The sequence below is a fragment of the Lacerta agilis genome, chromosome 16 (genome assembly GCF_009819535.1).
Source record: "Lacerta agilis isolate rLacAgi1 chromosome 16, rLacAgi1.pri, whole genome shotgun sequence".
NCBI lineage: Eukaryota > Metazoa > Chordata > Lepidosauria > Squamata > Lacertidae > Lacerta > Lacerta agilis.
Genome location: NC_046327.1, coordinates 37,787,736 through 37,801,476, shown reverse-complemented (window position 1 = coordinate 37,801,476; position 13,741 = coordinate 37,787,736). Strand labels below are relative to the sequence as shown.

The 13,741-nt window shown below is 44.7% G+C and overlaps 1 protein-coding gene across 3 annotated transcripts in view; it reads left to right on the top strand.

Moving 5' to 3' along the window:
- The window catches only part of MECP2 (methyl-CpG binding protein 2), a 73,989-nt gene extending 61,336 nt beyond the window's left edge, over positions 1–12,653 (top strand). For all 3 annotated transcript variants that reach the window (XM_033173436.1, XM_033173438.1, XM_033173437.1), the window contains exons 2-3: positions 7,950–8,282; positions 10,047–12,653. In XM_033173436.1, coding sequence (XP_033029327.1) covers positions 7,950–8,282; positions 10,047–11,106 — 1,393 coding nt within the window. In that variant the 3' untranslated portion in view covers positions 11,107–12,653. The remainder of the gene's footprint in view (positions 1–7,949; positions 8,283–10,046) is intronic.
- The last annotated feature ends 1,088 nt before the right edge of the window (positions 12,654–13,741 follow it).

Below are 13,741 nucleotides of genomic sequence, written 5' to 3'. Positions count from 1 at the left end.
ATGTAAAGCATGACCTTACATTCATTATACTCCTATTGCCATGTGTCCACAACCCACAGTCTATTATAGTTCCTATTAAAGCATCTGCTGAAAGCATTAACATATTAATTAAATGTTTAGAAATGGAGTTAACGGAGTTAAGGTGTTGCCAGTAGTGAACACTGGAGTCTCCAACCAACACAACTGATACTTAAAATTAAGTGTCCCTCACCCTTGACTGATAATCAAGTCTGTAGGCAGTGTTGTGCAATTTGTGTGTAGGCAAAACTCAGAAGCTCTGTGTATGTGTGTGTGAGAGAGAGACCAAGAGTGACACAGGGAAATGGACCAAAGAAACGCATGCTGTGTATTCTCATGTCAGCTTCAAGGAGTTGAGTAAGCATCTCAGAGTCTGGGCTCAAGGAGTCTCATAGTACTTGAGGTTTTGATGCTGAGTCTCTTAAGACTTTTTACTGTTCTAGTATTATTTCTCCATCAAACTCAGCCCTCTGACCGATGAGCACTTGCCATTCTGCCCCCTCCATATTTAAGGAAATGAAAGCTTTATTGCTTTGGTAGGTGCTGCAACTGAACTCGGGCAGGAAATACAACTGGGTTAACAGTTAATGTCAAACCTTTCTGCTCTGCCATACGTCTAAACTAGTTTCAAGCCACCTTACATGTTTGCAGGAATGGTGTGGAGGTGGGGGGCATGGTTTAAACCAGGGGTAGTCAACTTTTTTATACCTACCGCTCACTAATGCATCTTTCTTGATGGTAAAATTTCCTTACCGCCCACTAGTGCTCGATGGAAGGAGGATTCAGCTTGTGCCGTAGAACCCTCTACCGCCCACCTAGAGTCCTGAAATACCCACTAGTGGGGGGTAGGGACCAGGTTGACAACCCCTGGTTTAAACAGAACAGGTTAGGTTTGATAGTGCTGAGATACCACCATGAGTTTCTCTTAGTGTAGCCATTTTTTAGCACAGGACGTCTTAGAAGTTTTGATGAATCAGGATGACTCTGCTCTTCTCCACATTGAGGTTTGGAGTTCTCAACCACATTGATAAGCGCCTCTTCCATAAGCACAACTTTAGAAACAATTAAAAAGAAAGTTTTTGTTGTACTTTCCCCAAGTCCAGAGTATACAACCATCAACATTAGCTTGTGAATTTATTTTTAGAACACAAAGATTACTATCATCTTGGGAAAGATTGAGCAAGAAATTCCATAGAATTTTTAAACTAATGAAGCCAACTGTCAATGTATTTTTATTTAGGAAAGTTTTATTTAGGAAAATGGGGCAGGGGATAGAGGAAACAAATCGCATAGACTTCCAAATAAAACAAGGAAGTCAGTTAAGATTAGCTAGTTGCATCTTACCTGGTTAGGCTTCAGAGCATAATTCCTTTCAGAAAAAAATGGTCTGAGAGAGGGTTAGTCCCTTTGGTTAACCCAAGCATATTTGGTTACGGTAACTGATCTGCATAGTTCCCAAGAAGATAAAAAGGCTTTGGGGTGATTCACACTAGTAAAATCCAAGGTACTTCCTTAGAATTTGGTATGGACCAGTGATAGAAGGAACTTTATCTTTGATATCAGTGAACAAAGGAGCCCATGAGAAATTTACTTGGAGATTGTTCCACCATTCTAACAGATTTGCACTTCGAACATAAAAGAGCTACTAGGGGTCAGCAAACTTTTTCAGCAGGGGGCCAGTCCACTGTCCCTCAGACCTTGTGGGGGGCCGGACTATATTTTTTTTGGGGGGGGGGTGTGAGGGAATGAACAAATTCCTATGCCCCACAAATAACCCAGAGATGCATTTTAAATAAAAGGACACATTCTACTCATGTAAAAACATACTGATTCCCAGACCATCCACGGGCCGGATTTAGAAGGCGATTGGGCCGCATCCGGCCTCCGGGCCTTAATTTGCCTACCCATAAGCTAGCCAGACCACTCCAACTATTGAAAAAAAGCATTAAACTGGAAAAGTTGATTGAATATAAAACTGAAGCATTGCTTCCATGCTGGGGTCAGTAGCGGTCTAGATTCCCAGATGCTCTGAGTAGGCTCTGGTCTAAATCAGAATATCAGGGGGCTTGGTAAAGGGCATTCATACATCAATACAGAAAGGTACTGACTGTGGATTAGGCCCCCTGCATCCCCTGCCTCGCAATCTGTGGACAAGAGCTGCTGCTTTTATGCATATATTAAATTAGCCTAGCCTACCTCACAGGGCTGTGCAAATATAAAGGGTGGTGGGGAACACATGTAATCTTGAGCTCCTGGGTAGAAAAAAGAAGAGACGAATATATGCCACACAGCACATAGTGAAACTATGGAATTTGCTCCCCCAGGAGGCAGTGATCGTCACCAATGTGGATGTCTTTAAAAGACGATTAGACAAATTCATGGCTACTAGCCATTGCTATGCTGTGCCTCCATGGTCGGAGGCAGTATTTTTCTGAATACCAGTTGCTGGAACTAAGAGGGGCAGTGCTATTGTGCTTCTGCCTGGCCTGCAAGCTTCTCACAAACATCTGGTTGGCCACTGCAAGACGGGGAAGCTGGACTAGATGGGCCATTGGCCTATCCAGCAGGCTCAATGTCATTCACAAATCATATAAACAAAGCCAGAAAAAGCAGCCTCATTGTGCTAACTGCAGTGTTTCATATTCCTGATATTTACAGTAAAAAACTCAAAGAAACCAAAGGTTTGCCAGTCCAGAAAATAATAACAAACAAAAAGCACTCCTAATTATGTGCAATTTCACAACTTCAGTGTGTAACGGAAAATCTCGGGAAGAGACTTTGCTTAGGTGACCCCCCCCCCTAATTTCCGTAACAAGTGTCTGAACAACAAATTCTCAGCCTAGTCTACTTCACAGGGCTGTTGTGAATATAAAAAAGGAGAGAAGACAACGTACACAGCCTTGAGGAATTTAGGAGGAAGATTAAGATACAAGTATGCAGCAAAAACAAGCAACAAATATGTAGAGTTTCACAGCTCTCAGCCACACACACCCCTCAAAAATACACATTTTGCCAACCTTGTTAAACAAAAATCCTTTACTTAAAGTACAGTCTGTAGGAATTGTTAACTTGCTGCAACTGTAAGGTGTTTAATAATTTTATGGTTGTATTTGCAGGTTAATTTTGTGTTTCATATGGTTGTATTTCTATGGTTACTGTATATTAATAAGAGCCCAGTGGTGGGTAGCAGTCCAGTGGTAGCAGTATGAGGACATAGAAATGGGGGTGGGGTAGAGAGGCTGCAAAAACACAATGTCTTTTCAGTAGGAAGGGAATCTCCTTTATTTCAAGGGAGTTGCTTCTGAGTAAAACACACCAAAGCCAGCCAGTTGTGTTGTATTCTGTAAAGGCAGTAGACTTGAGGAACAAATGACATAATGTGGATATGAGCAAAGTGCTTAAACAAAGAATACCCCAGTATCCTCCTCCATCCAGCTTCTCCTGTTGCTCCAGGAGGGTCCCCCTCTTGTGTCCTAAGTGGGGGTGGTCAGCATTCCTTCCTCAGGTTGCTTAGCAACAGTGATTAAGTGATTGAGCATCCTTGGCAATAGATGTGCTGAAGCATTAGTCTTCACACTCAGTTTTATGATTTTCTTTGGAAATTTTTGGTAGATTTTTTTGAAAGCTAATAGACTGGACCCTCTGTTGTCATGGGGCCTGCTTTATTTGTACTCCCTGTACCCTCCTGTTGGCAGCCCTGCAGGGAAGTTAAAAGAGATCAGGCCATTTAATGTGAATCATAGCCAGGCTCAGCAGTGGCCAGAGGACTGGAGAAGATCAGTCTACATCCCAATCCCAAAGAAGGGCAGTGCCAAAGAATTCTCCAACTACTGCACAATTGCGCTCATTTCACACGCTAGCAACGTTATGCTTAAACATGAGTCTGAGCAAACAGCGGGAGGCAGTGGAAGACAGGAGTGCCTGGTGTGCTCTGGTCCATGGGGTCACGAAGAGTCGGACATGACTAAACAACAACAACAACAATAGCCAGGCTAGTCCTTTCTTCAGAGGGAAAGCACTCTGCTGTTCCATGCAGTAATGCTTCTGAATGCCCCTCGTTGGAAACCGCAAGAGTGGAGAGTGCTACTGCACTAAAGTTCTGCTTGCAGGCATCCCATAGACATCTGGCTGGGACTGTTTAACACAAATTGTATACTACTTAATCATCAAAACTTCTAAGCAGTTTACATAACCAGGTTTCATCAGTATTTTATATTTTAAGTTATATGCAAAATTTGTTGCTATCGTAGAATAGAAAATGCTATTTTAAAAAAAAATAGCAATAAAATCAGATGTTTAAAGCATTTGGACCTAAAAAATTCAAAAAACTTCAGTTTTTAAAATATACATAATAAAAATACCGTACTTGTCCAATTCAGTCATCTTGTCTCACACAAGAGTTGGCTTGAAGCGACTCTGTGCTGCTGCCAGGAATATTGTATGGCCAACAGACAGGAACTGAACTTCTCAAAATCTAAAGTGCTTGTTTTCTCAAGATCTTGGAAGCCTCATAGGTGGGAGATCAGTGGAAACCCATTGGAATGGGTTAAAAACTTTAAATACCTAGGCATCCACTTCCAATATAACACTTTCTGGAAATACAATTGTAAGCTCGCACTTAATGGAGCAGATACTCTAATGTAAGTACTGATAACTGGGAAACACTGACCTATGAGCACTCCAACTGGAGAACAGACTTTATCAAAGGTATCATGGGCTTTGAAGACGCTCAGACTCAGGATGAAAGGGAGAAATGAGATAAGGCATATTTGGCAAACCCTGACCGTGATCAACTCCCACTCAGAAACCTATGTCCCCACTGTGGAAGGACATGTGGATGTAGAATTGGCCTCTCAAGTCACTTATGGACTCACTGTTCATGGAATCTTACTCAGCTATGAATGATCATCAAAGAAGAAAGAAGAGGAATGCATCCAATCCAAATTTCTGCGCAAAATCCTGGGGCTGCCAAATTGTGTGCCATATGCAGCCATGTTTCTGGAAACTGGACAAGGGCTGCTGGGAACCAAAGCATGGTGCACCACTATAAAATTCTGGCTCTGCCTACATTTCATGTGGCCTATCACTCAAGTCGCTGCTTTTCCTCCCACAATTGGAAGCATTCCAGACAATCAAGCGCAGAATCCTAGAGATTGAATTCCCAACCCTCAGCAGTGCAGGCAATAAAATCTGTTCCCCATTGGGGTTGGGAATTCCACCCTCGTTTGGCCAGGACACTCCCTATTTACATCACCTTTACAATCCTCACCTACACAAAACTCTTTCCCTCACAAGATTTAACATCTTACCAGTTACAGTTTTGCAAGGTAGATTTTCAAAAATCCCATATTCTGAAAGATACTGCCCTTGTGTCACAAAACAGGTCAAATCCACCACACACGTTTTATTTTATTGCCCATTTTATATAAAAGTATATGATAATTATTTGGCCCCCTTATTGAAGGAGGGGATTTATCACACTGACTCTTCCAGGGTGTCTTATCTGCTGAATAATTGAAGGAATGATATTGTGGAGAATGTGGCAAGAATTTTGAGTGACGTCATGAAATTACGTTACCATGGGTCCTATGAGCCATTTTCGTACCTTTCGATGTCTGGACAGTTTTATCCTAAAATAACTCCTGGCGTATTTCATTTATTGTGTTGTGTTCTGATCTGTGTGTATGATGCACTTTCTCTATGCCAATAAAGGAGATGGATTGATTAACATGTCCAATGTACATGCATGGGTAGGCTTGCCTAAACAAAAAACTGCTTTAGCAGGTGCATAATAATAAGGTAACACTTGGCATTGCTGAATGCTGACTTGCATTTCAGGAAATCACTGGCTTGTTCAGAATTGTAAACATGAAACTTAACTAATTTACATGATACATCATCTGATACATTATTTTACTTTTCTGTTGAATTTTTTTTGATAATAAATAGTACCTGTGCCCCGGCTAAAAGGCAGGATGTTGTGTGCCAGGGGCTTGTGGTCTAATACACGCTCTCTGAGGAAGTGGCAGGGTTTCTGCTCATAACGGGAGTCTAACTGGTTGGGTGACTGCCAGATATCAGCAAGGACTCCCCCTGCCTCCTCCCTTCACCGTACCACATGAAATTAAAATAGCAGTTTCCAACCTGCTTTGGCAGTTGCAGGAGTTCCCAGTTATTTAATCTAGTACACAGACTGCAAGTGTATCTGTCCATGTGCCTTAGTCAATTAATCATGTGAATGAATCTTCAATGTAGATTTTGCCAGAATGCATGAAGAGGAGGATAGCTATGTTGATGTGCTAACCACTCAGTGAGTGCTGTTTTGCTAACACTGAAAGGAAAAACAGATTATCATAGCTTACAAAGATGAAACCATTGCTGAACTGTACCACCACCTCTGCCATTAGTGGAAATTCAACTGTATTCATCTTTTATGGCCAGAGATGGATAGCTCTCTTTCATGTACCACCATTACCATTTTGAGAATTGTGTAAGCTCTCTCCTCCTAAAGCACAGCAGGCTGTCTTCCATTTGTGAACAAGCAACACCCCTCTCTGTAGTCTTGGGTGTGATTTCTGCACTGCTCTGGGAGAAAGAAAGCAACGTGATCTGCCAAATGCTGCTTCTCCAGCTTTATTTACAAACAGCTTGAATTTCTGCTGCAGTAATTATAGCCTGAAGGATCTAGGCACTTCCTTTGGAATACCTCCCATATTTTTGTTTATCATGGCTGCCAGATTCCCCTCCCTGTGAAGAAAAGGCAGAGGCAGAGGTGGGGGGGGGGATTGGATGGAGGAGGCCTTTATATTACATCTACCTGCGTGAATTTTGTGGTCTGTGGTGTCCTGTATCTTTCCATATTCTAGGAATAGATTTCCTGTATGAGTATTGTGTTGATCTACTTGGCAAATCAGGACAAAAATTAGTGCCTAAGCACCAGCCTCAGGATTTTTCTCATCCCTTCAGGACTGAAGAGAGCTGCAGATAGCTAAGTACTTGGGTGTCTGAGCAAATTTGCAGCCCTATTTCAGTCTCTGGAAGTTATTTTCTTTGAGCTGCTGCTGCCGCCTGTTACTTCATCTTCTTTGCCAGAGCAGAATTTTTTTAACAGTGGGTGAACCAAGCTCTTGCAGAACCAAGCCTTGCAGTCCCTCGTGATTATGTCCTCCCTCTGAACAGTCAAATGGAGGGCAGGGAGCAAAAAAAACCCAACCCTGGTTTTTTAGCAGGGGAGAATGGAGCATCATCTATAGAACCAAGCAGTAAAACATTTTCTGTACTAATTTTCTGTATGGGGCTGCACTCTTATATGATTTTTTTCCCCACTTTCAAAGATGAATAGAAAGGCAATGATTTAGGGCTGGTGTTATTTACACTGTTTTTGCTGGAAAAAATGTGTTCAGTGCTTCCAGTACAGGAGTATGTTGTCCCAAAGAAGGCCTTACTGGTGCCATGTACAGTGGCTTCATATTAACAGTTCAGGAGATGAATGCAATAAATCTTAGGAATTTTTGAGGCTCAAACCATTAATAGCCCATAATCATCTTGTGCTACACCAGGGTGCTCAAGTTTATTGTTTCTAACTACTGAATCCCCAGTAAACTTGAGACTGTGCTCCCAAAAAACGTGATGGGTGGGTGTGCTTTATAAGTGTCATTTTGGCTCTGTGCTGACTGTAGCTGTAGTTGGATGAATCGTTCCAGTGTTTTTTTTTCTTTAAAAATGTTTAGGGGTACTCTCATTTTCCTACTCATATTGAAATACTGCCCCTCAATGAGGCCAAACTTAGATTCACAAAATGTTTAGGGATATGTGTACCCCTGCATGTGCCCCCCCCCCCCGAAAAAAGCACTGACTTCACCCATACATCCTTTATCTATTTTGCTCTGTGGCATACTTAGAACTCATGTGAGCTTTTCTTTCCCTTGCAGGGAAGAAAGATCTGAGGACCAAGACTTACAGAGTCCCAAGGATAAGTCGCCAAAAGCCAAAAAATTCAAAAAGGAGCGGAAAGAGGAAAAGCAGCATGAGCTTGCACAGCCTTCTGCAGAACCAGCTGAAGCAGGCAAGGCAGAGATGTCGGAAGGAGCTGGGACTGCTCCAGCTGTACCTGAAGCCTCTGCATCTCCAAAACAGCGCCGTTCTGTCATCCGGGACCGTGGGCCGATGTATGATGACCCCACCTTGCCAGAAGGCTGGACCCGCAAGCTTAAGCAGAGGAAGTCTGGTCGCTCAGCGGGGAAGTATGACGTCTACCTTATCAAGTGAGTGACAGTGGAAGATGTGTATTGCTCACAACATGTACTGCTTTTCAAGGCTTAAATTGAATCAGTGCTTAGGTCTAGTTCCAGGATTTGATTTGTACCATGCTTCAGCCCTGGAACATGTGACAAGAAGTGCCTCTGAGCATGTGCAATGCCTTCCTCTCACCAGTAAGTAACCATAACTAGTCCCCACGCTCTCTGGCCTTCAGGTCCGGGAGCATAACTTGCAGACCATAGCTCTTGCTGAACATTTGCATGTTGTGAGCTCAGCTAGTTGGTACTTTAATCCTATTGAATCCCACAGTGTGAGTGTATGTGCATTTTAACTCCCCTGCACCATTTCATACTGCAGGTGGAGATAACGTCATTTCCCCCTTATGTTTACCTTCCTTACATTAATAATTTCCTAAAAATGGAAAATTAATACAGCTGCCAAAGTCTCTAATAACCTACTGACAGCCTTAGTATACTTTCTGCTTTGTGGTACTTTTGAAAAACTAATTTTTAATCCATGTACTGTATGGAGGGGAAATTTCAGCCATTGTCATTTGATCAAAAAAGGTAACATTTTTATTTTTCCTCATGTTTCCCTGAAAGCATTAAGACCATCCGCATCCATTTTCTCATAAAAATCTCTGTTCATTCCCCACCATAGGGCTCAAACACAACTCTATTTGCTCTGCTGCTTCCCTTGAACTGAACCAGACCAAATGGCAATCAGGTTTTCTGTAGAATACCATTTGTTCTGATTCAGTGGTAAAGAGCGTGTCTTCCAGGGGAATGCTGCAGGGCAAATGTAAAACTGCTTGGACCTGTGCCTAGAAAGCACAGGATAAGTGGAAAACCACTCAGACCTGTGCTTTTTAGGCACGGAACAAGCGAAAGTATGGATGAGCCCCTAGTTGCAGGACTAGGATCCTAGTCCACCATCAGGCTCAGCATACATAGGAAGCTGCCTTTATTTCAAGCCATAATAATTGGTCTCTGTAGCCCAGTATTGTCTGTGCATACTGGCAGCAATTCTCCAAGGTGCTTCCCAGCTGAAGATGATGTGATAGCACCCAGGGCAGTGGCTAGACAGATTTCTCAGTGAGATTCATGAGCAGGGTTATCCCTATTATCTAGCAGTGGAGACTGGACATACTTAAATCCAGCAGTTAGCCTTCCTGTGACATTGCACAGGAAAACACACACACACACACACACACACACACACACACACACCATTTCAGAAGAAACTAAATTTACACAGCAGTGATTGGCTGTCCACTGTGACAGTCAGGAAACTACTTCCTTCTCCCACATAATTTAAAGTGGGGGGGAAAGAAGGGATAGGCCTGAAATAATAAAGCATCAGATAAACTTTTTTATCAGATAATATACCAGGTGTTTGTAGGGAAGAAACCCCAAAACAAAATTAACAAACTAGCTGTCACTCTCCTTCCACCACCACCACCCCAGCCCCTCCAAATGCCAGGTACAGAAGCAAAAGTGAGGAGAAACAGAGCCTAGCCTACAGAAAAGCAATCAAACAACCTCACACCCTACTCCTTTCTTAAGTATGTTTGTTACCAATCTGATGGATTTATTGGACACCTCCATAAATGTGGGATTTATTCCTCAAAAGCAGAGACTTTTTCAAGCCAAGAAGTAAACTTGAAGTATGTGTTTGTAGTGGAATACCATTAATTTTCCTTCTGTTCTTCCTCCCCTCTCCCTTTTTCTTTTTGTCCTTTTTCATATCTCCGGCTCTTGCAAATGCAGCCCCCAGGGCAAGGCCTTCCGCTCCAAAGTTGAGCTCATTGCCTATTTTCAAAAGGTGGGGGACACCTCTCTGGATCCTAATGATTTCGATTTCACGGTGACTGGACGTGGGAGTCCATCGCGGCGAGAACAGAAGCCTCCGAAGAAACCCAAAATCACTAAAACGGCTGGCACAGGTCGCGGGCGGGGCCGACCAAAGGGCAGTGGCTCTGCCAAGCCCCGAGGAGCTGCCTCAGAAGGTGTGCAAGTGAAGCGGGTGATTGAGAAGAGTTCTGGAAAACTGCTGGTCAAGATGCCTTTGCAGTCCTCTCCAGCAGGAGCCAAGGCAGAAGGCACTGGTGGGGCCACCACCTCCACACAGGTCATGGTGATCAAGCGTCCTGGGCGCAAGCGGAAATCTGAATCGGACCCCCAGGCTGTGCCTAAGAAACGGGGGCGTAAGCCAGGCAGTGGAGCAGCAGTGGTAGTTGCCGAAGCCAAAAAGAAAGCAGTCAAGGAGCCGGTTGTCCAGGCGGTCCGGGAGACAGTACTGCCCATCAAGAAGCGCAAGACACGTGAGGCCGTTAGCATAGAGATAGCCAAGCCAAGCCCACCTCCTCCAAGCAACACGGGGGAGCGGAGCCCCAAGGGACAGCGAACGGCTGCCAAGAGCCCAGGGCGCCGCAGCAAGGAAAGCAGTCCTAAAGGGCGGGGTGGCAATGCCGTACCAACCTCTGCCCCTTCCTCATCCCCTGGCAAGAAGGATCAGCACCATCCTCCCCATCAGCCGCCTTCGGAGGCCCAGGGCAGCTCCCCTTCTCAGTCCCCTGAAAGCCCCAAGGACAGCAGGAGCCTTCCAGCTGAGCCCCAGGACTTGAGCAGTAAGAGCTGCAAAGAGGAGAGGGCTCCGGAAAGTGATGGCTGCCCAAAGGAGCCACCTAAGACTCAGCCCAGCGGCACAGCAGTGCCCTACAAACATGAGCGCAAAGACACTGTGTCGTCCTCCGCGGCCTTGCCCCGGCCCACAAACAGGGACGAGGCCGTGGACACCAGGACACCTGTGTCAGAGCGGGTCAGCTGACTTTGAGGGGGGTGAATGAGCAAGTGAGCGCCAGAGGAAACAAAGAGAGAGACAGGCACTCCCAGCCCCCCACACCCAGATGAGACTCCAGGCAGCTGCTGGGCAGGACTCCCCTTTTCCCCAGAGTGTCCTGGCTTTCAACCATTCAGCTTCTCCAAAACTCTGTTCCAATCCTTCCCCCATTTTCAATACAGACAAGCACAGTGTGGGGTGCAGAGACATGCCTCCCAGAGCTGGAAGCCACTTTGCACTTTTTCTACAGAATGGGGGCACCCTCTTCTCTCCCCCCCACCCCCATCAGCCCCTTCTGCCATGCTTTGCTGCATATACTACTGACAAGGCAAGCTGTTTGGCAGGGGAGGGGCAGCTCCAAACTCTGGCCTGTCGCCCTGATCCTGCTTGCCCTCCATATTACAGAGGCCTGGTGGACAGATTGTGGGGAGGGTGGGCATGTGTGTATTCCACTCCACCTCCCTAGTGCCATGTAATGTAGTTGTCCAGTCTTAGTTGGATTTTTGTAGTTTTCAGTAGGATGTGTGTGTACACACAAGAGAGAAAGAGATGGGACTGTGGCTTACTGGGGAACCAATATCCCCCATTTGCCAATTAAACCAGCAGATAGGAAAGTTATTCTCTCCCCCCGAGGACAGTTGTGCTGCTAAGAGACCACTGGGATACTGGGGGCAACTTTGTAAGAATGTCCTCCTTTCCTACGTCTATCCCAAAAGGAGAGGCCTTTTGATTTTGTTGAAGCAATCTGAGTGTGCTGAAGCGTGTACGTGTGTGCGTGTGCTTGTCATATGCTAAGAGTTAAAATGAGATGTTCTTCCAGTTCTTGTCAATGATGTTAGTTTAGGGAACTGTTTGCACTAATGGAGGCCTTTGCCCACCTTCTGTGAGGCAACGGCATGAAAGAGTGTGCCTGTATGTATTGGAGTGGGACATTTTGATGGAATTCCGGCTGACCTCTCCACCTTAGTTCTGGGGCAGGAAGGTAGCTGAATGTTTATAAAACTACCTGATCTTCTGTGCTGGGATTGATATGTGGCAGTGGCTTCATTGAGAAGCCTAGTATTTGTCATTTACAAGGACTTCCTTATGGCTGGCAACCAAGCTCTTCCATGGCAGTTGAGCACACCTCACTCCCCAGGGAAAGAGAGCTCAGCAGAAGGGTAGTGTACTTTGGGGAGGGGACTTGGTTTCAAATGGATGTCTCCTTTGTTTTGTTTTTCTGTCTGCAGAAGATAGAAGAGTAGGGGTAGGGGAGCATTGACCACTTCAGTGTGCTAATTTTTGTTTTTAACTGCATATGTAGTACAGACAGGATCTGTGCCCACCTCCATCCTAGGCAGTAGCAAAGTACCCCAAGAACAAGATGGGGAGTAGGGGTCCAAGCCAGCAGTCTGGGCAGGAACTAGAAAGAGTTATCTCTGAAATTGTTGTCACTTTGTGGTGGTGCAAAAGAATTAGAACAAGCCCCATCTTGTTCTGCAGGTCTTTGAGGGCCAAAATAGATATGATTCTGGACCGTCATGATCAGATTTTTATTTGTTTGTTTAAAAAAAACAAAACTTAAAGCCTCAGGAGGCTCTGCTTTTGATCAGAGCAGCAGTGCTGAGGAAAGGGGTACTTAACTCTCTCCTTCTCATCCAACCCCTGTGCTGGTTGTCTTTGGTGCATACACACCATACATATAAAGCACATGACTTCCCCAAAGACGCCTGCCCCTAAAAAGAGCCACAATTCCCATCACACTTAACAGGTTAAAGTTCCCAGGATTTTTTTTGGGGGGGGGTGCAGTTTAAATGTTTAGTGGGTACACAGCCTAATTCCCATCCCATCCAAGCTGCTATTTTCCCTGCTTGTGAGGGGATACAGGTACCTGTACAGTAGTGCCCCCCTTCCCCCCTGCATAAGAGGGGCAGAATTTAGATCAAGAAAATGGCCATGTGGCCAGTGTAGCCACCCTCTTCCTCAGCACCTCTTTTCTAATAAAAACTGGAGCCTCCTACAGATTCTTGGAATTAAAAATGTTGAAGGATCTCACGTTAGATCTCTGGAGGCATGACTGTTTTGGGCCCTTAGAGAGATACCTCAGTGTGGAGACAACCTATTTTTATGTTTCCCCTTCTTGCCTATTAACCAGATAAGTAGAGTAAAATTCCTTCCATGTGTGGCAACTGCCAAAAGACTCCCCCCCCCTTGCAGTTACTAAGTATAGATAAAGGGTAATGCACTGGTCATAACTGAGAGACTCCAGGTTCATAGAGGGAGGACCAGTTAGGATTGGGACTACCTTCATTGCAACAATTTACCGGATTGCTCATTTTTGCTGGGCTTCCTGCGCTGGCACCACAGTTAAAGCCAAATTTTGATTTTTCTTTTCTTCTCATGTACCGGTATATATCTCAGCAATTGGCAGAAAGGTTGGGGGTGGCTTCTAATTTTTGTTCTTCTGGGAGAAATCCCATGCTAGTGATTGGGCCGGAGTCTGCTGCTAATCACAGACTCTGGAATATACCCATCCCCACCCGCTCTAAGGGTAAGGTAACTAGTCTGAAGGCCAGTTCATCATTCACTTGGATGGAAGTGGCTATCTGAGGATACTGCTGTGGAAACATGGTAGAAAGTACAA